This window comes from Xenopus laevis, chromosome 7L, assembly GCF_017654675.1.
Source record: "Xenopus laevis strain J_2021 chromosome 7L, Xenopus_laevis_v10.1, whole genome shotgun sequence".
Lineage (NCBI taxonomy): Eukaryota > Metazoa > Chordata > Amphibia > Anura > Pipidae > Xenopus > Xenopus laevis.
In genome coordinates this window covers 107724681-107751375 of record NC_054383.1, presented here as the reverse complement: position 1 = coordinate 107751375, position 26695 = coordinate 107724681, and the positions used below count along the sequence as shown (strand labels likewise).

The 26695-nt window shown below is 38.3% G+C and overlaps 2 protein-coding genes across 2 annotated transcripts; one reads left to right on the top strand and one right to left on the bottom strand.

The window, feature by feature from the left end:
* Positions 1-15112: 15112 nt before the first annotated feature.
* Positions 15113-19921, bottom strand: LOC108695869 (olfactory receptor 5V1). Its single transcript, XM_018224820.1, has 2 exons — positions 19913-19921; positions 15113-16111 (listed from the first exon to the last, which is right to left on the bottom strand). The coding sequence occupies exons 1-2, from the start codon at positions 19919-19921 to the stop codon at positions 15113-15115; spliced, it is 1008 nt and encodes a 335-aa protein (XP_018080309.1).
* Positions 19922-24348: 4427 nt separating this feature from the next.
* LOC108695868 (olfactory receptor 5V1) lies at positions 24349-25275 on the top strand. Its single transcript, XM_018224819.1, has one exon. The coding sequence runs from the start codon at positions 24349-24351 to the stop codon at positions 25273-25275; it is 927 nt and encodes a 308-aa protein (XP_018080308.1).
* The last annotated feature ends 1420 nt before the right edge of the window (positions 25276-26695 follow it).

The window sequence follows — 26695 nt, the reverse complement described above, 5'->3', positions numbered from 1 at the left end:
TGAGGTCATCTGGAGTATGCAGTGCAGTTTTGGACTCCAGTCCTTAAGAGGGACATACATGAGCTGGAGAGAGTGCAGAGACTAAGTGCAACTAAATTGGTTAGAGGGAGGGAAGACTTAAATTATGAGGGTAGACTGTCAAGGTTGGGGTTGTTTTCTCTGCAAAAAAGGCGCTTGCGAGGGGACATGATTACACTTTACAAGTACATTAGAGGACATTATAGACAAATAGCAGGGGACGTTTTTACCCATAAAGTGGATCACCGTACCAGAGGCCACCCCTTTAGACTAGAAGAAAAGAACTTTCATTTGAAGCAACGTAGGGGGTTCTTCACAGTCAGGACAGTGAGGTTGTGGAATGCACTGCCGGGTGATGTTGTGATGCTGATTCAGTTAATGCCTTTAAGAATGGCTTGGATGATTTTTTTGGACAGACATAATATCAAAGGCTATTGTGATACTAAGCTCTATAGTTGATATAGGTATGGGTATATAGAATTTAATTAAAAGTAGGGAGAGGTGTGTGTATGGATGCTGGGTTTTCATTTGGAGGTGTTAAACTTTATGGACTTTGTCTTTTTTCAACCCAATTTAACTATGTAACTGTAACTACTCCCACAATGTCAACACCCCACCCCATTGGCCTGCCCCCTGTCCTGAGTTCCCAGCAGGAAAAGGTGGCAATCCTAGTGCGCACCCCTTTTGCGTACATATGTTGACGTGCTGGGGAGTTGCAGCTCCTATAATGGCGCTGGGCGGCATGCCACCCCTGAAATTTTGCCACCCTAGTCCTGGGCCTTTGTGGCCTCACCACAAATCTGGGCCTGTCTGAGAGACTCAAGGTCATTAGATTCAAAGGTGGTCAAATGAACACTTATTCAAAATTCTGCACAAAACTCAGGGTTGTTGTGGCCAATTGTAGGAATATTGCATATGTGAAAACCATGTGATGTAATATCAGGTCAATTCCCCTCTTTTTGAGTGCCAGTAGTTTGTGGTACCTAGAGACAGAGGTATCACAACTCACCAATTGTATATAAAAGGCTATGAGCTGATATTTATTGTTATTTATAATATCATAGTGAATTGCCAGATACATGTGACTATTTATTCTATCAAAATGTATGTTTATTACCCACTGCAGCAAAAAAGAATAATAACCTTGCTCAAACAATACACTTATTTATGGAAATGTGTAAAACACAGCACATAAATAAACACAATATTTTAACCAGGAAATTCACAGTGTAAAATCTGGCAGCGAAAGAAGGGACTGTGAAGCCGTCAGTAGGAAGCTGGATTGAAAAGGATGCATCTACAGACACAGAAACCCACATAGCTAGTATAGCTTAGAATTGTGCACGATTTATAATATTTATATGTTCTTACACAATTTTGTAATTTATACTGTGTCCCCTACATAAGTTAGTTTATTTCCATAGTCCTTCTTTAATGCCTAAAGATACTGCAGTTAGTTAATGTAATGCAGAACCTTTACAGGGCCCTAACAGATATCACACAGTGGAACCCACGTCCACATTGAATATGGAATATGAGAGATATTACCTATAAAATGGACCATAGTGTGAATGAATGTAATAGGGGCATTAGATTGTAAGCTCCACTGGGACAGGGACTGATGTGATCTCTTATAGCATTGCATAAATGTGTCATCAACATATAAAAATAATGGATAATATTATAGAGCAGCATGGTGGTGCAATGGTTAGCACTGCTATCTGGTAGCGTTGGAGTGCTAGGCACCATAAGAATCAGGTGAATACATCAATCTCATGTGAAACACCAGACATTGTGCCAAATGGACTTAAAAGTTTCATTGCAATTGTGTCCCATTCACGTTGAAGTGCAAGTGCAACTGCGTCTTGGCACAACTCCACCTGATAACTACAATAATGTTGGAAAAATGGGAAAAACAGTGTAAATATGGATATTGTGTCCAGAATTATACTTGTATCTTAGCAATGGGCACTTCTTTAGAATAACTCATAACTAGGGTAATGGTTCATGTCTTGGAACTCTGTAGCCAATAAAAACTTCCTGCTTGTCAGCAATTACAGTAAAGGGAAAAGGCTTTGCATCCATCTAATAAATCAGGCCTCGTTAAAGGGGTTGTTCACCTTTAATAAGTGTTTAGTATGATGTAGAGAGTGATATTCTGAGACAATTTGCAATTGGTTTGTATTTTGTATTTTTTTGTGGTTTTTGAGTTATTTAGTTTTTTATTCAGCAGCTCTCCAGTTTGTAATTTCAGCAATCTGGTTGCTAGGGTCCAAATTACCTGAGCAACCATGCACTGATTTGAATGAGAGACTGGAATATAAATAGGAGAGGCCTGAATAGAAAAATGAGTAATAAAAAGAAGCAATAACAATACATTTGTTTAGATGGGGTCAGTGACCCCCATTTGAACACTGGAAAGAGTCGGAAGAAGAAGGGCAAATAATTCAAAAAATATAAAAAATATAAAAAATGAAGGCCAGTTGAAAAGTTGCTTAGAATTACCATTGGCGTTCTATAACATACTGAGTTGTCATTCTATAACATACTGAAAGTTAACTAAGTTAGCTTAAAAGTGAACCACCTATTTAAAATAAAAACAGTGGCATAACTACCGGGGGAGCAGGGGGTGCGATTGGGCCAGGGCCCGCACCCCCTCAGGCCCCCCCTGGCAGCTCGCGCGCCACGAATTCCGGGCGTACGGAGGGGCCGGGGGGGCCCGGCTGCGCATATATCAGGCATACCAAGCCCTGTACTTACATAAATCTAATATATGTACCAGACCTGTTTAGAAAAGGAAAACCTAATGCATATGTTATAGGAGTGTGATAATGTGGAACCGTACTAGACAGATGTGCTTAATGTCCAATGCTTAAGAAAAAAAAACATCTCCTAATCATTATATATTGTGTATTCTGGACACCAATTCACTCCACCAGTACCAGATTTTCTTTATACAAAGGACTCTCTTTGTTGGCCAAAAATAGCAACAGCCATTACTGGAAATACCTACGTCTCACCATGGTACCAAGGTGGAGAAAGGCGACGATTGAAACACATAGTTTGGGAAAAGCTCATATATAACAAAAGGGACAACATATAAAAAGAAAAAAAATTTGGCTTGACTATCAATCCATAATTGACAAAATGCTTTTGATGATTTTTCTTCTTTAATCTTTATAATTCGACCCTACCTCCAAGATCTGATTATTCAATTGTGAGCTAAAGTCATGGTCAGTAATTTTCTTTAAACTTAAAGTGTGATGTGAACTACATATATATTGAATAAAATAACCCCTATTGGAAAATATAAGAATATTATAAGTTACCGAGGAGTTCCATGACCATATAAAAGAACAAGGCCGAGTGTTTTATACAGGTCATGGAACTCCAAGGTGACTTCTAATATCCTCATATTTTGTTACAGGGGTACTTTATTTATTATAATACAAAAAAAAGTGAGCGAGTCATGTGACAGAAATGACATCACTAAGCTCTTATTATAACCTATGACACCATTTATATAGTGGATAAAGTACCTCCTCTTGTAAAATATAAGGATATTATAAGTTACCGAGGAGTTTCATGACCATATAAAAAAAACGAGGTGACTTCTAATATCCTCATATTTTATAACTGGGGGTACTTTATTTATTACGATACACAAATATCAGTCATGTGACAGAGATGACATCAGAACTCACCGTTTATAACTAATGACATCAGAACTCACCATTTATAAGGATATAATTTACAAGATATTCATGGCTCTTGTGTATTTTATATATATATATATATATATATATATATTTATATATATATACACATATAAACACATATAACTTAGAACAGTGATCCCCAACCAGTAGCTCGTGAGCAACATGATGCTCTCCAACCCCTTGGATGTTGCTCCCAGTGGCCTCAAAGCAGGAGCTTATTTTTGAATTCCAGGCTTGGAGACAAGTTTGGGTTACATAAAAACCAAGGGTACTGCCAAACGGAGCCTCAATGTAGGGTGAAAATCCACATAGGGGCTATCAAATGGCCAATCACAGCATTTATTTGGCACCACAAGAACATTTTTCATGCTTGTGTTGCTCCCCAACTCCTTTTACTTCTAAATGTTGCTCACAGGTTCAAAAGGTTGGGGATCCCTGACTTAGAAGCATTGGTATTGGCAGGTCTTACACTTGATATAACCAAATCTATTGCTGGAGATTGCAGCTGACACATGCTCTAACAGTTAATATCTTTTGCATCATTTGCTTGTAATTAACCTCAGCTGACACTATTGTCAGTAATTATATTTAATGAAGGAAATGTTTACATGAGACTGAATCCCAGCAGTCTGTACTAACAAGGGAGCACAAAAGTCAGGAGGTTAATAATACCTTTATTGTATTTATATTAATGAATCCCAGGTGTTAGGCTGGGTAAACAACTCTAATTAGCAAAGTTACTTGTTCCTTAAACAAAATGAATGTGTAGTAGAGGTAGAAATTTCTATACAATACATAATGAATGGCAGGCTATGATAAGAAAGTGATTTTAATCAAGACTTCGCTGGCCAATCCATTTAATAATACTGAAGTTTATAATCTTGATTATACACTTATCAGGCATATGATAATAGCAGGTAAAAAAAAAAGAAATATTAAAAAAAAAACACCTTGAAAGGAAGCAGCATCAAGGGGTTCCACAAGCTCTAATCAGAGCCACAATGTGATGTCTATATATATATATATATATATTTTTTTTTTTGGCTTGGCTTTTTTCAGCAAAATATACCACATCACACAGTTCTTTAGCTTGGTTAGCATCATGCTGACTTCCCATAGGCTACTGTGAACACTGGGGCTTGGCAGCTAGGAGGCCATTACTGGTCCTCAGGGTTGCAATAAGGAACAATTAGCCTCCATATGCCTCTATGGTCACACCTGCAATCCACCCAACCCCCTGCCTCTGGTTTGGCCCAATTCCACCCCTTGATTGGGAGGCCCCATCCCTTTCATAGCAGTCCAACTTCCCTCTTTGATTTGGCCCTTGGCAGGGCTCAGCTGGCTCTCAACTTATAGTTTACGCTCTTCCTATTACACTGTGAGGGCATGCAACAAGGCTAGGATAACACAGCTTTGTTTTAAGACCTCTTGAGTTCAGGTTCACGTTTTTTTATAGGGTTCCCTAGCTAATTTCACATTTACTGTATATTCGGTTTCAAATCATTAATTTGCTGGTGGAAACCCATCCCTGAACAGTGTCGACTGGTACACCAGGGGCCCACCCAAAAACCTTTGACCAGGGGCCCTCTCACAGTACTATTATTCTATCTCTCCTCACTCAACCTCTATTCTCCTAGTCTCTTTTCTTTACATACTATAATCTATTATTCCTTTTATTTAACCTCTTTGTTCTCATAGAAAAAAGGAATGGCCATGAAATAGGCCAAATGTCTAGCAGCATGAGGGTCTACTGGTATCCCGGTGGGCCAGTCCGACACTGTCCATGAATTACTCATCTTCTTCAAAATTAAATCCTACCTCTTCAAGCACTAGCAGAGCATCGGATTTATTCTCGTAATAGGCCAGTGCCCCAAACACTGAATGTCTGCAGTTGTTTTTCTCCTATTTGTGTCTGTAAGTTTCCCACCAACTTTGCCTTTGTTTTACCTCATTCCTCCCGTATCTCTCTACGTATGGCACTTTCTTTGTGATAATATATGATTTTACTTATTGCACTGTCTGTCCCAAATGTGTACTAGTTATGTCCAATAGATGTAGGCTACTATAGAGCAGATTTATCAGTATTCGAGTTTGAGGAGAAAAAAATGGAAAAACTCACATTTCTTCCCAATGTCTATGGTTTTTACTGACTTCTATAGAAACTTGTCAGCTTTTACTTGCCAAATTTTTCACGCCAGTTTTTGACAATTTTTCTTTTCCACTTTTCTTTTCCTGTTTTTGAGTACAGTCACATTCATTTATTTCCTGCATTTTTTTCTTAAATTGTGAAAAAACTCAGTCTTAAATTGTAATTAATTTGCCACTAGTAACATGGCATAAATAAAGATATACACACATGCGTACATATAAAAACAGTACTAGGATGAGGGGTTCAAGGCATTATCGTTTATATGGGGGAACTTAACTCCCCCTGTAACAAAGTACAGGGCAGATTTGAAGGAACTCTTGAGTAGCAGATGCCCCAGAGACCCCATGTTTGTAAATAGGCCATAAAGAGATTTATTACAGAATAATCTTACAATTAATACAATTACAAATACAATTCATAGAAGCCTATTCTGCAGCTTCCCTACCTATGTCGGTTTGGATAAAAGAGTTCAAGGCAATTCATTGATGAGATATGAGATATTTTCCACTCCCCTTTTCAACAGAAGTTTAATGGATTCTTAATGATCACCAGAAGAACAGGTATAGGATAGGAATTCTGGGGACCTGGGGTATTCTGAAAGGCAATTGTTCTGTTATTTCGAACACCACACTTTAAAGCAGACCTGTCACCTAGACATAAAAAGCTGTATAATAAAAGTCCTTTTCAAATTAAACATGAAACCTAAAACCTCTTTTTTTTATTAAAGCATTCATAACTGTTGTAAGCTCATTTAGAAACCTCAGCTGTCAATCAAATATTGTCTGCCCCTCCTCTACGCCTTAGGCAGAGGCAGGTAATAACTTTCACTTTCCATTTAGCACTTCCTAGATGTCTCTGCTCTCCTCACATTCCCCTTCGCTCTTTACCATTTAATTGTGTAACCAGGGCATGGGGATGGACATCAGGTCCCCCATTCTGGTGCACAAACAAGATTATGAGATGATGCAAGGCTTGTCTTAATAACAGTGTCCACAAAATGGCTCCTGCCTGCTTGCTATAATTATGAATTCCCAGACTGAAGGAAACAAGATTCAAATAATGTATATAGTTTAAAGCTTATTTTGCTTGACTAACGTGATGAAATAGGATTTGGAATAATTTTTTCGGATCACCGGTCCCCTTTAAGTCTGCTAAAAATCATGTGAACATGAAATAAACCCAATAAAATTGTTTTGTCATCAAGTGAATCACCAGTCGCACCTGCAGAGCTACTAGGGTTCTGGGGAAAAAATGCTGCAATGTGGATTAAAAACATGGAGAAATTGCACTTTACACTTTGAATGTCATTATGAGTGTCATAAACCACCAATTACCCATATTGCTTCCCACTAGTTTCAATCAGAATGAGATGAAAGTGCCATCAAATGATAGAAAACACAATTCCATTGGATTCTGGCAAATACCAAATCTTTTCCAACAGATCTAACCGTATATTTAATGAAATCAATACTCTGATATTCTTATTCAAATATGAACTCAATGCAAATAAATTGAATCTTCAAAATATCCATTTGTCATCTTCGGGAATGACTTGGACTCCATATTAAAGTTCTGGGTTTTTTAAGTGGATAAAACCCTCAGATCCTCCTTCCTATAGTTCTTTTAGTTCTGCCTATGTACATTTTTTTTGCAAGGACATATAAACAAATACACAACATAGATAGATAGGTGAAAATTAACAAAAATTTCTAATCTTGGAATCTCATTGGTTATTTGTGTTTTAGGCATGACATATGAGCATGCCCCACATTTGTTCTTTTGTCATTTAAAGGTGCCTTTCAAACCAAAATGGTGTTGAGATACCTCTTGCTTTCTATGTCCCCAAGTCATAGATGGGGCTACTATGTTTAACTCGATTTAGCTGACCTACAATACAGTTTTTATTCTCACCCCCAGAATTGATTTTTTCTTGATCTCCCAAATTGCTATACATACAGCCGTAACTTCTGTAATTTACCCAATAACTTGGTCTAATCATGCTGCTCTTACACTGACCCTATTACCTCCAACACTAATGCCAGGTCGCCAGATGTGGCATTTAATGAATCCTTGTTATCAGATTCTTCTGTAGCCTCTAAAGTAGCTGAAGCTGATTCAATGGACGAATACTGTGTGAATAATCTGGATTCAGAGCTTAGTATGTCTATGTGCTGCACAAAAAGTTACCTTGTGGGGAAAAATTATTAAACTAGCTACACAAAAAAGTAGGTTTATTTGGAAACTGTTCAGACATTAGAGAGAGAAATACCACACTACATACGCTTTCCCCTTTAATGGAACATCGGCATAAATTACAAGCAATTATGTTGAACAAAGTAGATAAAGCTCTCCGAAACCAAAAGACAAGTCTGATCGTCTATTAGCTAGAAAGCTCCGACAAGATGTGGGGTTTTGCCGTGTTACAGCTAATCAAAAACAGGTCATACACTTTCTAATTAGTTCTCTATTATAGCAGAATTTAATGATTTTTATAGTTCCCTGTACTCTTTGCAGTCTCTGGCCTCAGTACAGGCTAGAGAGCAGTTATTGGATACAATATCTATGCCTCGGATCTCTGCTTCAGATAAAGCTGTACTTAATGCCCCATAACCCATATCAAAATCAAAACAGCAATTAAACTCAAGAATAACTCTGCTCTGGGGCCAGATGGTTTTCCTCCATTGTATTATAAGAAATTTGGAGATACATTATACTCTCATTAAGTAATATTGTTTAATGGTATGCTAAAATGCCACTTAGTACCATCTGAGATGCTTTCTTCCAATTTTCCCTCATTCCGAAGCCTAATAAAGATCACACGAATGTAACCCATTTTTTGCCACCCCCCCTGGTGCCAAAGTGGTACATCAAAATATTTACCGACTTACAGGTCCTGAGTACCCTTTGCAGTGTGAAAGGGTACTGGAAATTCTGCTCTCTGGCAGTCCCTCCACCTAATGGGATCCGGGAATACAACTGCGGGTGGCCCCATTAGGAATAACATGCAACACACAATTTGCTTTTATAAAAACAACAACTTTATATATAGAAATTGTAATTTAAAGGGTAAGTAAAAAACACATTTACATCATACAATATGCATTTAACTAGCATGAACCACTGGAAATCCTGTGCCAGTCCCATCCTGGTAATTCCCTACCAGGCAAAGTCCCGCACTACTCATTTGCAGATCAAAGTCTCAGTCCCTTATCCCCAATGAGCACACTTGGTCCCAGGCAGCGCTAGCAGCCCAAAAATACCTTTCCCTCCAGTTAGGTACTGGCTCCCTCGTGGCAGGCATAAACAAAGCCTGGGTCACTAATGGAATATTGCTGGATCCTCTCTTTTTCTAACCTCCCCCTGACATCACTCACCCTGGGGATTCACTCAGACGGGCAGGCTCACCTAGAGCTGGAGCAGGCATCCATAGCAATGAATCCATTCCATAAACATATGCAGCTTGTTTAATCCTTCAGACATAGCTCCCAGTACTGTCTATAGCGCCATCACACTGTTGCTGAATCCGTAGCTGAACTGTAGCTCCCAACACTGCATATAGCGCGAGCATTTCACATTCAGTTGGGAAAATCGGGAGCTTCCGACCCTCTTGATCGAGCTCCCAGGCATGGAGTGGCCACTCCAGCCGCAGAGGCCGTCATGCCTCTACATAGTGGCAGCTGAACTCACTACTCCTTAGTGAAGTATAATCAGCAGAAATCCTCCAGCAGTAATGGCAATATCCAAGAGCTCTGCCCCTTGAAACTCTAGGAGACCCCGTATCCACCATGAGGCTCCGAATGAAAAGGGGAACTTAAGCCTCAGGGTCCCTACACGAACATTCAGAAATATAGCACAATATTGGTACTAAACGTGGATGTTTATTTGCAAAGATCTTAACTCTCAAAATATCTTCCTTGCCTAATACAACAAGACCAATGCGACTTTATTCCTGGCTGTCAGACAACTGACTGTATTCGTGGAGTAATTAACATAATTTCAGATGCGGGTGTCTTCGGTTTTCCTTTATTGACACTGATGCTTGACATCCATAAAGCCTTTGACTGTCTTGGCAGTATCTACTCTCTGTGTTACCTAGATATAATATTGATGGGGCTTTTTTGGATGCTTTACATGTACTATATTAAAATCCTATTGCCTACACCACTGGTATGTATTCTTCAGGAATTGAGATTCAGAGGGGGACTTGTCAGGGGTGCCAATTGTCTCTGTCTTGCGTTAGTGATTTAACCATTAGCCCATTTGAACTCCCCAAATGCATCAGGGTATAACAAAAGACAACCAGGAACATAAGATTACCTTATATGCTGATGATCTTTGTCTTACAATTACAAAAGCCCTGATGAGCCTCCCCAATCTATTTCAGATATTGGATACATTCCATAAAATTTTATGTTTGAAAGTAAATTTAAGTAAATCAGGGGCACTTTCTGGACCACAAGTAAAGCTATTAGAACTGAATTTCCCCTTCCATTGGAGGAAAGACACCGTTGATTACTTGGTAATTAAACTCACTAAATCAGGGGTGCCTAAAAGGTACTGTAGATCGGGATCTACCAGTAGACCTTTAGCTTGTGAGCAGTAGAACTCAAGACACTGTCTTGTCTAAATGACCCTCCTATTTCATGCTTTACATTCAGATATTTATTATGTTAAGGTTACATAAGAAATATTGTTTTGTTAAATATAACAATATAGATTTTCCCAAAAATCAATATTTAAGTAATATTTTCCATGGGGCAGAATGCTAACCATGCCTTTATGGCTGTAGATCATAATGGGACATGATCACTAAAAGACCTCACATTAGTAATGTATGGACACTCCTGCACTAAATCATACTCAACCCTTTATAAGAATAACTATAAACCAAAATTTCAAAAACTGTTCCGCCTCCTAGCTTACTGGGATAAACTTATAATATCTTGGTTCGGCTAAATAGCTGCTGTGCGCATGGTAGTTCTCTCTAAATTACTACATTTATTTTGCACTTTATTCATAATGGTACCAAAGAGAAACATTGACATTATGCAGCAGAAAAGTCTCAGCTTCATTGGGCAGACTTAGTTGCATAGAGTTAGTAAATACATTATATATCTCGCACAGTACCAAGGTGGTCTAACAATTATATAATATATATATTCTACAATTATATAATTATTATAGTGCTGCCAGATTGGCCTAAATGATACATTGGCATTTACCACCTGCTGTGACCGGTTAGGCTGATTTTGAATATGCTTCCATTAAACCTTTAGGCACGTCTGCTTTAAAGCTTGCCCTTAAAAAGATGGTCTAAGCAAATATAAAATTAATAACTTCATAATAGCATTTCACTTGCGGTTCTGGCATTCAATTAAGTCCAAACTAATTTAACAAGAATAGCTGTTTAAAACTAGGGATGCACCGAATCCAGGATTCGGTTCGTGATTCGGCCAGGATTCTGCCTTTTTCAGCAGGATTCGGCCAAATCCTTCTGGTCAGCCAAACCAAATCCGTATCCTAATTTGCATATAATAATTAGGGGCAGGGAGGTTGATGGAAAACCAAATTTGCACCGGGCCTTTCTCCCAACCCATTTTATTGGTTGCCTATGAAAGGATATTGGGTACTTGTTACATCACCAGGGGCTCAAGTCACTCCAAAAACTGGAGAATGAGGCTCAGACATCAAAAACCGAACATTTGTGTTATAACCAAATTTTTAATTTTTTCCATTCACAAGCTCCACATTTGAATGGGCCTGCCTTCATCTACTAATTGCAACAAATTGTATTTCATCGATTTATAACCTATTAATAGAGCAACCTTTGGACCCTGTTTCCATATATGACCCCAATGAACATTGGATTTACAACTCCAAGATGCCCAAGATCTATGCTGTAAAATAGGAAAGGCTATACATAAAGGAGCAGATTTATTAAGGGTCAAGTTGTGTTTTACAAGAAGAATTAGAGTTTCTGAGGGTTATTGATTTTTTTTTTTAACTTGAATCTTTCTAGGTTTATTATACCGCGAGCCTTGAAATAGCTTGAATCCAAAAATACACCATCTAAAACCTGTCGAGGTCATGTGGCAGAGGTCCCTTGAACCATTTGAAGATGTTAATAGCCTTCATGATGTTCGAGTTTCTTTGGCGTGTTTCACTTGAAAACTCGATCAATTCAAGCGATTTGAGTTTTATACATTTGAGTTTTTTCTTAAATTAGAAACTATTCGAGTTGTGAGTTCATTCGAGGTATCTAAAAAAGCTGACATAGCTCTTAAATTCGACCGTTGATAATAACCCCCAAAGTGTCAGCAAGTGTCAATATTAAAGAAACAGCCTACAAATTTTATATAGATGGTGCAATACTCCTCAGTGGAAACAAGCCATGATGGTCTCTTTGGCCTCTCTTTCATGCTTCAGAGGATGCCGTGACACGGGTCCTTATTTTCATGTGTGGTGGCTATGTACAGGTATAGGATCCCTTATCAGGAAACCCGATATCCAGAAAGCTCCAAATTACGGAATGGCTGTCTCCCATAGACTCCATTTTATCCAAATAATCCAAATTTTTAAAAATGATTTCCTTTTTCTCTGTAATAATAAATTTGCCATAGATGGCTCCCATTGAGTTCTGTATGAATTCCAAGGCTTTAAGATGACAACGTTTTACATTCAAGCTCTATGAATTTTTTTTTTTTGCACTTTATAAATATTGTACATCCAAGTTTTTAAAATCATAATTCAAATTCCCAATTTTTTGCACAAAAAAGTAAATTCTTGGGAAAAGTTATAAATCACCCCCTGAGGTTGCAATCTCTCATTAATCTCCATGTTGATAGCTAGGAAAGGTTGACCATAGTTTTTGCAACCACTGGTTCATGCTGGAATTATTTTCGGTGCCCACCCTGCTAAGAAAATAGTTTCACATACAATATAGATTTGTCTGCCCAGTTAGGCTTGATATAATAAAGATATATAGATCAAAACTGCAATTATTTTGTGGGTCTGTGATAGTGGGCTGAATCCAGTTTAACATCAGGTGCAAAAGAGTAATACATACTAATAGGGGCGCAGGGGCCCTTACTTAATGCCTGGTCAAAATCAAGCAGTACATACAGAAACCTTTGCACCAAACCACTAATGTTTGGAATCAACCTAATACCCATTGCTCCACAAAAGCTTTGGCTGAATACTGAGACAAATCCAAACCTTAATTTGCATATTCAAATCTGAAAAGGATTAAAAAATATATATATCAACTTTGAACAAAAAATGTTCTTTTAAGTCACATGTCAAAAGTTTGGATTTGGTTAGGCTGAATGAAAAGTGATGGTATTTGGCTGAATTCCTGAATACAGTAAGGGGCCGATTCATGAAGCTCGAGTGAAGGATTCGAATTAAAAAAACTTCGAATTTCGAAGTATTTTTTGGGTACTTCGACCATCGAATTGGTTAAATTCGATCGAAATCGAACGATTCGAACGATTCGAAGTAAAAATCGTTCGACTATTCGACCATTCGATGATCGAAGTACTGTCTCTTTAAAAAATACTTCGACCACCTACTTCGGTAGATAAAACCTACCGAAGTCAATGTTAGCCTATGGGGAAGGTCCCCATAGGCTTGCCTGTGATTTTTTGATCGAAGGATTTTCCTTCGATCGTTGGATTAAAATCCTTCGAATCGTTCGATTCGAAGGATTTAATCGTTCGATCGAACGAAAAATCCTTCGATCGATCGATCGCAGGATTTGCGCAAAATCGTTCGACTTCGATATTCGAAGTCGAACGATTTTAGTTCCCAGTCGAATATCGAGGGTTAATTAACCCTCGATATTCGACTCTTGATGAATCGGCCCCTAAGACTAGTCAGACTAGATTTGGGGGCAATTAAGCCAATTTTAACTATACTGTCCTACTGTCTGTGCATGTATTTTATTTTGGGGGGTCAGTTTGAACCTGTTGGGTCACTGTCAATTCTCTGGTGTATCAGCAGCACCTCACAACAACAGTATTTGTCCACACTTGTATATAGTCAGAATATGTGCAATGTGTTGGCAGTTTCAGCCCAATACTGTTTTATAAAAATAGAAGGCCTCGCTTATTAAAGGGATGCAGTCATGGGAAAACATGTTTTTTTTTTCAATATTCCTCAGTTAATAGTGCTGCTCTAGTAGATTTCTGGACTGATATCCATTTTTCAAAACAGCAAATTTATATTTTTATATTTAATTTTGAAGTCTGACATGGGGCTAGACGTATTGTCAGTTTCCCAGGTGACCCCAGTCATGTGACTTGTGCTCTGATAAACTTCAGTCACTCTTTACTGCTGCACTGCAAGTTGGATCAATATAACCCCCCCCCCCCAGCAGCCAATAAGCAGAACAATGGGAAGGTAACAAGATAACAGCTCCCTGGCAGATATAAGAACAGAACTCATGGCCCACTGTGACTCCATTCAGGTAAATTGAGTAGGAGAAACAACAGCCTGTCAGAAAGCAGTTCCATGGTGCAACATGGCTCTTTCTAAAAGCACATGACCAGGCAAAATGACCTGAGATGGCGCCTGCACACCAATATTACAACTTGAAAAAAATACACTTGCTGGTTCAGGAATTACATTTTATATTGTAGAGTGAATTACTTGCAGTGTAAACAGTGTAATTTAGAAATAAAAATGACACCATAAAAATCATGACAAAATCCCTTTAAAGGGCACCTGTTGGGTAAAAATGTTATCCCCAACCAAAGGTGCCGGCTAATAGAGCCCGCAGCCATGTTGTGTCACTCGCATGTGCATAATGCACTTTTTACGCCACGAGCATGCGTATAATCAGCAATTCGTGGCACATTTTCATTATGTGCATAGGAGTGACTGGACATGGCTGCTCGCACTGGGGGCATTTTTAAAAAAAACGACTGTTATCCCCAACTGGAATGCGGCCTCTATTAGCCCACACCTTTGGGGATAACATTTTTACCCAACAGGTGCCCTTTAAGCATGATAGAGCTGCTGTTTATCATTGGAAGGTAGTAAAGTGAATTTTCTGCTTGGTCTAGTAGAAAATTCACTTTCATGTGCATGTAAAAAGAGCATAACTTTTGGGGGGAAAAAGGAAATATTACATGTTTTCAGGCACAAGTTAAACATTTATTATTTTTAAAACTGGTAAACTAGTTTTAGGCAGAGTTTGTGTTGCTTATTAAACAGAATTCTTTGTTTAGTGTATTGATTTTATGACTTGTGGGTTTGTGTGTGAGATCTTAATGATGGAGCCAAACGGAGCTCTTCTAAATGATTTCTTTAGGGCCTCTTTAACTTCTTTATTCCTCAGACAATAGATGACTGGATTTAAAAGTGGGGTTAAAATGCTGTATAACAGGGAAGACAATCTCTCTAATTGCAAAGGGTAGCCAGAGGCAGGACCTATGTAATTGAGGTTGGCGGTTCCATAGAACATTGTTACCACAATGAGGTGGGATGAGCATGTTGAGAAAGCTTTTTGCCTCCCGTCTGAAGACTTTATTTTCACGATGTTGGAGATGATACGTACATAGGATATGACAATAAAAAGAAAAGGAGTAAACCCCAAGAAGACACTGACAACATACAACAAGGTTTTACTGGTATTGGTGGAATTACAAGCAGCTTGTATAAGAGGGGGGATGTCACAGAAGAAATGGTTGATGCTCTGCGTAGTCTTGCAGAATGAGAGGTTAGATGTCATGACTGTATGAAGAATAGCGTTTAGGAAGCCACTGAGCCATGATGCAGCTGCTAGGCTTGCATAGAGGGTGCGGCTCATTATTATGGGATAACGTAGTGGGTTGCATATGGCAACAAATCGGTCATAGGCCATAACAGCCAAAAGAATACACTCCGCCCCCCCTAAAGAGACAAAGAAATACAGCTGCACAATACAATTATAGAAACATATCCTTCTGTTCCCAGAAATACAGTTAATCAGCATGAAGGGGAGCGTGACGGACGAGTAGCAGATGTCAAGAAGTGAAAGATTGCTAAGGAAAAAATACATTGGGGCGTTCAGATTTGAACTGAAGCGAATGATGCCAAAAATACAGGAATTGCCTATAAGAATAGTGATGTAAATGCCAAGAAAAAAGATGGCGACCAAAAGCCAGCCCTCTGAAAACTCAAGCAAGCTAAAATACTTAACTGTTGTGTAGTTTTCATGTTTTAGTTCTTCAGAGGCTGAGATCTAAAAATGAACAGAAAATATTTCTTATGCCTTGGTGATTTGACATGATACGGTTACAGAAAGAAACTCTGCTGTTACCTGGTTTTTAAATGTTTAAATGAATTCCCTGATTTTTACAAGAGATTAATAAAAAAATAAAAAAACATAATAAATCATTTTAAAATGGAGTGATTTTCATTGCATATACAGTACTTAAAGGAGAAGAAAAGGTTACAACTAAGTAAGCCTTATTAGAAAGGTCCACCTAAATATATCAGTAAACCCTCAAAGTAATGCTGCCCAAAAGAAACACAGCATTGGGGTAGATACCATCTACCCCATTGCTAAAATAGAACAAATATCTTCTGGAAGGGTAACCTCTCCAATACTTTTACCTGCCTTTGTAACAGATGTTAAAAGATGTTTTGAAGGTTGTAGCAGCACTTTATACAGGATGAGATTTGGCTGGCAAGATATTGGGGAAAAACCAAGTGGGCCCTCCGCCTTCATGGGCATTGCCAACCCTGATCACCCTCCCACAATCACAGATGCAAAATTAAGGAGGAGATAGGTAAAAGGTACTTGGTAAATGGTGATCTGGGGTAAAGGGCCCATGAGGGGAGGAGGGTTCTTGAGTTTACAAGGAGGGCCCTTGAAGATGCATCCCCAGTGGACCCTGGATGGGCCAGTTCAAACCGCTTTATATAGTGAAAAAAGTACCCCCTTTTGCAAAATATAAGTTACCAAAGAGTTCCATGACCATATGAAAGCATGAGGCCAAAGGCTGATATCCTCATATTTTATTAATTATAATACGCAAGTTTCAGTGAGTCATGCAACAGAAATGACATCACTGAGCTCCGATTATAACCGATGACATCACTAAGCATCATTTATAAGGATTAATTTACAGGATATTCATGGCTCTTGTGTATTTTATATATATATAAAGAGAGAGAGATACACACAGAGCAATGACTGAGCAGTGTCTATATCAGTCAAACCTGTGCTTTTTTTGTCAGATTTTTCCCTATGAAATAATGATACAATAATTAGGTAGTATTTCTCTAGTCTAGATCATGGTGTACTATGATGATGATGGTGATGAAGCGCTTGATGTGTAAATCCAATCAAAATAATGTCTGTACTCTAGGCACGTGTGAAGATAAAAGAGAGGTGTTACAATGTTAAATATCCAAATTGTAAAGTGTGGATATTCTTCAAGGTGCACCATTCATATAAGTTGGTTTAAAAAGGTTTGGTTTACTGTAGGTCTGTCCTCATTCTGTTCAAGGGACCCACCAACTCTTATAACATCATCACAAATAATTATTCAGCCCTGAAACTTGTGGTGTGAGAGATACTCCCTACGTTGCAGGCTGTGTCCCTGTATTATTTTTACTTATAACAGCAAAACAATCTCTCCCTAAATTTAAATACATCATTCTGTATCACAAGAGTGCAAAAACGAATTTGATAGCATTTTCAGGGGTTGTATACAGTAACTTGCCTCAACTGACCTGTTTGACAGATATCCAGTCGGATGTAGCCCAGCTACTCTATATTTACTTACTGTACATACATAGGATAATAACCAGGTAAAAAATGACTTATTTCATATAAAGTGTTCAGATTACAGTATATATATATATGCTTGGAAACATATTCTGATAATATGATTGGACAATGCAAACATTTAGACAATTAATATACTATGATTGACACATGGGTTTTAGCACTTTGGGTCAATAGTTGGTAAGAAGTAACACTCACTGACGTGTATATAACATAGTAACATAGTAAGTTACATGTCAATCAAGTTCAACCTTTAAAGTCTATATAAAACTTGCCTAATTGCTAGTTGATCCAGAGGAAGGCAAAAAACCCCATTTGAAGCCTCTTCTTTCCTGACTCCAAGATGGTAATTGGACCAGTCCCTGGATCAACTTGTACTATGAGCTATCTCCCATAACCCTGTATTCCCTCACTTGCTAAAAAGCCATCCAACCCCTTCTTAAAGCTATCTAATGTATCAGCCTGTACCACTGATTCAGGGAGAGAATTCCACATCTTCACAGCTCTCACTGTTAAAAACACCTTCTGAATATTTAGACAGAACCTCTAATCAGAATGGGTGGAATATGCAAAATGTTAATGAATAGTATACAGAACAATGCCTTGAGGCTTCTGCAAACATTAAAACGAAAACACAACATTTTGTTTCGTGAATGAGTATTAATGCATTGTTGAAATGGCATTGCCGTAATATGGAACTTTCTGAATAATGGGTTTCTGGACCTGTACTATGGAAGATGGGCAGAAAGTGATTTTACTGCAATTTAGTGCTCTATTATTATGATACATTATAGCCTCACGATGAAGTTCTAGAAAGTGCCTTGACCAATATAATCTATTTTACCTTCCATAGATGGCTATGCAATAAAGAATCGGGGTCCTAACTAGTACAAAGAGTGCCTGAAGTAGAACCTAAAATAAAATATAAAAAGGTGAATATATATATATTCAATTTGAGCAGCCATGTGGGTGTCCACCTGGCCTCCATGCTCTTTGACTTACAGCTTTTTTTGAGTACATGCAGACATCCCCAAGTGATCTCAACAGGCAATGTCTCAGCCTGCTATTCTTACCATTTATATTATGGGGTGTAAAATACAGGAATTGAAGTATATGAGGAGCACTCTTAGCACTATGGGAAGTATTATCCAAAATACTCGCGACCTGAGATTTTCTGGATAATGGATTTATCCATAATTTGGATCATCGTGCTTTTGGAATGCTAAAAAATAATTATTTAAACTAATTATTAAAAATAATTTAAATATTAAACAAACCCAATAGGATTACTTTGTTTTGATCAAATATTAGGTACTGTGTTATTATTACAGAGAAAAAGGAAGACATTTTTTAAAATGTGAATTATTTGATTATAATGGAGTCTATGGAAGATGGCCTTCCAGTTATTCTGAGCTGTCTGGATAACAAGTTTCTGGATAAGCTATCCTTTACCTGTATAATGTTGTCATGGTGCAAAAACTCTGATGTCAGAGACACACAGTCAGATTCGGGGAGATTAGTCGCCCGGCTACAAATCTCCTCTTCTTCAGGGCGACTAATCTCCCCGAACTGCCTTCCCGCCGGCTAGAATATAAATCGCAGGCCAGAATGCAATCGGAGCGCTACGTTTTCTAAAGTCGCCCTGAAGAAGAGGAGATTTGTCGCTGATCTGACCGTGTGTCTCTTCCCTGAGACGTAGCCCCATCAGATCAGTGGCAATAGTTCATAGTAATTAGCAAAAAAATATGAATACCTGATGAAAGTAGTTGAAGACCAATTGAAATGTTGTTGTTCACTGGCACTGTTTGGCATTAATTGTGAGTGTTTTCTGCTCCTTACTATGAACTATTGTGCCAAGTACAGTACCCAGCTGTAATTTACACGGTGTCTGGGCCTAATGGGATTGGTATTAGTAACTGAAGTATTATGGGTTTGTGTTATGTGTGTTTTACAAGTCTGTTACCATGACCCCTCCTTTTTTGTTGTTCATGTTTTATCACAACGGACTCATTATTCTATATATGGTTAGACATAATTAATTATAACACACCGAGCAAATGAATGTGCTACAGGTATAGAAACCCAGTAATAACCAGCAGGAGAGATAATTAAAATGCCAGACCCACTTGGAGAAACATGATCAGGTTTAAGATATTATTTTACATCATAGTTCATCCGTTCTTGTTTCATATAAAAACAATATATCTTTGCTTCTAGTGCTCTTCTCCATATGCTGAATTTACTTACCTGAAACATGACTATTGTAGAAAACATAATGTGTATTTGTCTTATTTTTTAAAAGAAAAAAAAAAGATATTCTATAGAATTCTTCTTAACATTATCATTTGGCAATGGAGAACTCAGGAAAGACTGAATTAATACTATTAATTGTTATAATCTAAACAGACGACATGCCTAATCCTTTGGCCTATAGTAGGATTCCTGCTAAAATTCTGCAGTATTTATTCCAGACGGAGGCAACCCCGGGAGATCAAGAGTGTTACTATATTATATAATTAGCAATTTATGTGGTGACACAAATAAGTCATTAAGCAATAATAAGCACTTTTCCCCATGTGGATATCAGCTAATGAATCGCAATTCCACAGAAATAAAAATAAATTAGGACAAATGTATATATCTTTCTTTTATCTCAGTTATATGAATACAAGAATCTATATAATAAAAATTAATAATATTAGTGGTGTACCCAATTCCATGTATAGTCTGATACAGTTCCCAGGGTTATTGACAACATTTTTCATGCATTGTTAGATGTGAGCTATTGTGTTTAGAGTCACTGGACCTGCTAAAAGGGGAACCTGTGCCCTAGTTTTAGGTCTCCGTCTCTTTCAGACTAAAACAGATTTCCTCTAGATTTCCTGTATTTGCTTCCATTTTTATTGATTTCAGTTTCCCAGTCTCTGGCCATGACTGACTCCAAATTATGGAAAGACCTTGTATCCAGCAAATCCCAGGCCCCTAGCCAAATTATAGATCCCATGCCTGTACACACAATTACTCTTGGATTACAATACCCAGGATTAATTGTACCTTAATACAGTCTACACACAAATAGTACTAACCTGTACACCCCTCATTTCATTTTCCTGACTACTCACTAAGTACTTGTTAGTAGTATCTTATGGACGGTTCCAAGGAGACTACATCTAGGATTGAGTCCTCATTTAGCTAATACTCATTCACATGTTTTTATAAGATCTCCTCTTTGTTGGGGCTTACACTTCACTTAGACTACTGCACATGGAAGATTAAAGAGAAAGTCACACATTTAAAAAAAACAGCTTTATTGGGGGATGCCTGAGGCCATTGTTCCTCAACCAGTGGCTCGTGAGCACCATGCTGCTCACCAACCCCTTGGATGTTGCTCCCAGTGTCCCCAAAACAGGTGGTTATTTCTAGATTCCTGGCTTTGCGGCAAGTTCTGGCTGAAAAAAACAAAATGTACTGCCAAACAGAGTCAACTATAGGCTGACAATCTGCTCAGAGGCTAACAAATAGCAATCATTGTCCTTATTTTGCACCACCATGGTTGTGTTGCTCCCCAACTCTTTTTACATTTGACTGTGGCTCATAAGTAGGTTGGGGGCCCCTGCCCCCAAAAAAGTGCAGAACACACAAGTTTTAATTTATTATAAATATTATTATTATTTATTATTATATATTATTAATATAATTTATTATGTAATGTATTATTTATTATTAGCCCTAAGGGGCACAAAAAACAGGACCCTTAGTGCTTATTAAAAAAGCATTTAGACCAGGGGTCAGGCTGTGAACTGCACCTAGTACCGGATTGAATATCAACCACTAGTTGCAATGCCGGTGGGCACAGGGCAGTCCTGTTTAATTATTAAAAGAATTTTATGAGATCATAAATGTGTCACGCCTAATCTAAATTTTTGTATGGAGTTTTGCTCTAGCAAAATGTGTTTCTGGACTTCAGTATCGAGATTGTGAATGACGAGATATTTACTCATTGGAAGGAGGTTGATGCCAATTCCTCACCCATACTCATTAATATATTGCTGCTGAACTCAGGCAACACTATATTCATAAAAGCAGCTGCAGGTCTCTGTCGGTCTCTATTGTTTGTGGATTGCACTCTCAGAGGTCGTAAATAACCCTTTACGGTTCTGCATGGATTTCCGATCAATTTGGGTAGAATGCAGTTTTTTGTAGTTTAATTAATTAATTTCACATTAATTCTGTTTGATCACAAGCTAGATGACTTTTTAAATAGGTGCTTAAAATATATGAAGTTATAGTAGATCAGTGTAATAATAGGGGTTTTCTTGGTCTTTTCTTTATCATTGAAACTAACTATATAATTCAGAGAGAGCTGCTTGAAATTAGGGATGCACCGAATCCAGGATTCGTTCGGGATTTGGCCTATTTCAGCAGGATTCGGCCGAATCCTTCTACCCGGCCGAACCGAATCAGAATCCTAATTTGCATATGCAAATTAGGGGCGGGAGGGAAATTGCGTGACTTTTTGTCACAAAACAAGCAAGTAACAAACGTTTCCCCTTCCCACCCCTAATTTGCATATGCAAATTAGGGTTCGGGGTTCGGTATTCGGCCGAATCTTTCACAAAGGATTCGGCCAAATCCAAAAAAGTGGATTTGGTGCATCCCTACTTGAAATTGTCTTGGCTAGAGCCTACTAGGGTCTAAATCCATTGGGAGAGTCTCCAAAGCCACGAAAAGACCCAGAAGTCATGAATGGAGCTGAACTTGAAGTCCTGGAGCTGCAAAAAAAACCCGAAGCTGCAAAAGGAGCCGAAGTCATGAAGCCACGAGTTCAGTTCTGCTGAAAACCAATGTGGGTTTTTTTATTTTATTAAACCCCTGGCCACCAATGTATAATTTTAGTACTCTATAGGCCCCTGCCACCAATGCTTTTTTTTTCTCTGGGGCCCAAATGTTTCTTTTTAAGTTGTAAGAGGGGGCCCTGGCACTTATCTTTTTTTAAAAACTTTTATGGGGGACCCTGGTGTCAACATTTTTTTATGTATGGGGGACCCTGACCACCAATGATTTAAAAAAAACTTTATGGGGGGCCCTGGCACCAATGTTTTTTGTTTTGTTTGTTTTTTTAAAAACAACTTTTATGGTTGGCCCTGGCGCCAATGTTTTTTTTTACTTATAGGGAGGCCTTGGTTATCAATTTTTTTTTTTTTAAAAAAAAACTTGTATGGGGGGACCCTGGTGCCACAGTTCTTTTTTAACTTATAAGGGGGCCACTGATGTCTGTGTGATCTTTTAACTGTGGTGTGGGATCAGGGGTGGGAATTGGAAGCTGGGGTGGGCAGAGCCAAGGGGGGCCCTGAAAATTTTGTTTTACAGGGCCCCGTGATTTCTAATGGCGGCCCAGGATGTATGTAGTGGTATACGTTTAAAAGCTAAAAAGAAAGGGCCTCTAGGCAGCAACATATTCTGTGTATTAATGTTTTAATCTCTCCCTGCACTGAATAGACTAAAGAGCACTCAATACTGACATTCATTGTCTCCTGGGTAGACGTAGCAATGATCCCCAAGGCCTTTAAGACACTTTAAATACAGCTCCACAAGCACAAGTTAGCCATTTGTTCTAGTTGGCTGCAGGCAGACACACAAGCTATATCATTCAGTTTATTGTTTAGAACAATGTAATCTTTTAGTGTGTGTTTCAGTTCTCTGTGAATATTGAGACAGGTAAATATTAATACCTTATCCATAATTCATACAGAATACAGATATACCAGCACTGGAGAACTGAAACCTACTATTTTTTGTTAAGACACATTGCAAATTTTTGATTATGTAAATGATGCTTTGGATTCAGTTTGGTAACTGGACAAACCATTTGTGGTTACCTTACTCTGCTGATTCCAAATTCTCTGGGTTTGGTGCTCCCTAGTATATTAACCATACAATTTCTCTTTGGACATGTGCTGATTGTCACAATTGGTAACCCAAAAACCCAGAACCACTGCCAAGATCCTGGGCCACTGCTGACACTTCTGCCACCTTTGGCTTTGGGTGGAGCCCTCTGCTACTCGAGTGCCGCCAGGTATTAAAGTGAGAGCATCAGGGTAAAGGTTCTGAGCCAGCAAGGCACTGGGACTGAGGGATCTTACAAGAATCAGGGTCAGGCAGGCCAGGTCAAAACCAATTGGTAACACAGTACAAAATTGGAATCCAGAAGAGAAATCAAGCAGTCAAAGTCAGGATACAGGTAGGGGTCCGGATCAGATTAGCAGAACAGAATCACCTCCAGGAACTATATTAGATAGACCTATAACCGAACTGAGAGGTAGGGATTTATAGGCTGGATAATTAGATATAAAGAACACAACCCACCTATAGTCATCATAGCCTAAAAAAAACCTAAAAATATTATTGAAGTGAACGAGGAACCCAGAAATCTGCTCAAACAGGTGAGAGACAAGGAGACCTCACAGCAAGCAGTGAATCCCTGGTTCAAATCCAGGCAGGATGTTACACTGATTTACTTATTTTGGTTAGAACATCCATTTGGATTCCGCTGACTGAAAAGTGAAAGAAAGTGACCACAGTTCTGTTTTACCTGGACCTGATGAGTTGTGCATAATCTCTAACCATTCGCTGGATTGTGTCCCTGCTTCCTCTTGAGATCTTTTTTTCACAGGTTTACTTGGATGGCAATTAAAAATCAGACTTTGTTTGGTGATTTTATTCTCTTAGGCTTCTCGGACGAACATGTTCTGCTGTCTTTTGTCCTGGCGGTGGTCTACTCCATGATTCTGATGGGGAATGTTGCCATATTTAGTATTATTCACATTGACTGCCGTCTTCAGGCCCCCATGTATTTTTTCCTTAGTTACTTATCTATCCTAGATATTTGTTATTCAACTGTTACGCTCCCTTCAATGCTATTCAACTCCATTACTGGTAACAGAAGAATCTCTTTTCACAGATGCTTCATACAGCTGTATTTCTTTGTCTCATTTGGAGGGACAGAGTGCCTTCTGCTTGCAGCCATGGCATACGACAGATATGTGGCCATATGCAAGCCCCTGCATTATTCCACCATTATGAACAGGAAGCTCTGCTTCCACCTTGTTGCTGGGTCATGGGTTTGTGGCTTTTTGAATTCTTTTCTTCACACTGTGATAACATCACAACTGTATTTTTGTGAAATTAGGTACATCAATCATTTTTTCTGCGATGTACCTCCACTTCTAAAAGCTTCTTGCACTGATACACTCACAAGCAAGATTTTATTATATGTCGTCAATATTTTTCTAGGGATGATTCCCTTTGTATTTGTTATTATCTCTTACATATATATTATTTCCACTATTATGAATATTCGCTCTGCTGCAGGAAGGAGGAAGGCCTTTTCTACATGCTCCTCCCACCTCATTGTTGTTACCGTGTTCTATGTGTCAGGAAATTATAATTACATTGGCCCTACACCGGGAGACTCCTTTGACACTGAGCGAATGTCCTCTATATTATATAGCATTCTAACCCCTTTATTCAACCCCATTATATACTGTTTCAGAAACAAGGAGGTAAAGAGGGCTTTGAAAAAAAAATTATATCTAATCAAGTTTCAATAAAAATTCACTGATTCTCTCATGGTATTAATTCTCAAATACATACATTTTTCTAAAGTGTACTCAACTCAACTCTAACACCTTTTACATTGGCCACACATTTCTAACTATACCTCTGTACACAGGGTTTAATGACTTACAGCAGTAGACTTTGGTACCAAATGAAACCACCCTTAAAAAAAAGAATAACATCAAGGCGCAGTTCCAGAGCTGTTTAGGATTAATTAGCCCTACACTACAAACTCTCAGCCTTACCCTGAAATTCAGATTTTTGTCAAATGCTTTTTTTGCTGATGCTAAGACCTGCTAGTACTGCTAGTCTGACACCATCAAGGTGGGCAAGTAAGTGAGAAACAACTGTCCAGAACCAAAATCCTTCAAGAAATATCATAGTCCCAGAAGAAATGGTTAAGATAAAAGCACCTAAAGACCTTTTCTGAGTTCTAAATAAAACTGAGCAATATACTAGAGATCACTAGGGATCCTCAGAAATCACCTCCTAGACTGTCAACTCAAGAGCTGACTTAAAAATATAGATGTTCAATTGCAGGGATAGGCAGTAAGCTTTCATTAGACTACTACAAGCTATAAAATTCAAGCAAAGTGATTATATATATTTGCAAATCGGCAGTTGTTACATCTATTTACGAAAGCAGACATTAGGCCCTTTCCACTCTCAGACCATTCACCAATTGTTGTCAGGTTGCTACTTCCTTTCAAGAATATTATCAAAACCTATACAATTTAAAACCTATGCCTTTGTAATTAAACTTATTAAATGGATAGATTTATTGAGGAAGGAAACCTAACTAAACTCACACCAGATCAAGTAGAGGATTTAGAAGATCCTTTTTCTCTTAATGAGATTAATGAATGTATTGATTCCCTTCAAGTTAGCAAAAGCCCCGGACCAGATGGTTACTTAGCCTCATATAAGGAACTCCTTTCCCCACTGTTATTGAAATATTTCAATTCCATTTCTGATACCAAAGGTTTTCTCCAACAATCTCAAGAAGCCCTTAATACAGTTATACCCAAACCTGGAAAGGACCCCCAGCTCTGCTCCAACTATAGGCGAATTTCTCTTATCAATATAGATATGAAAATTTATGCTAAAATTTTAAGTAACAGATTGAAAGTTTTTCTCTCACAATTAATTCATACAGACCAAGCAGGATATGTTCCAGCAAGGGAGGGAAAGGATAACACTTTCAAAATTATATCGTTAATTCATCACGCAAAATTAAAGAATATTCCCACAATTCTTCTTACTACTGATGCAGAAAAAGCATTCAATAGAATTTCTTGGGATTTTCTTGATAGGACATTGATAGGCTTTGGTATAGGTACAAAGACAAGATACCACATAATGGCTATTTATGACAATCCTTCAGCAAGAATTCGAGTTAATGGGATTCTATCT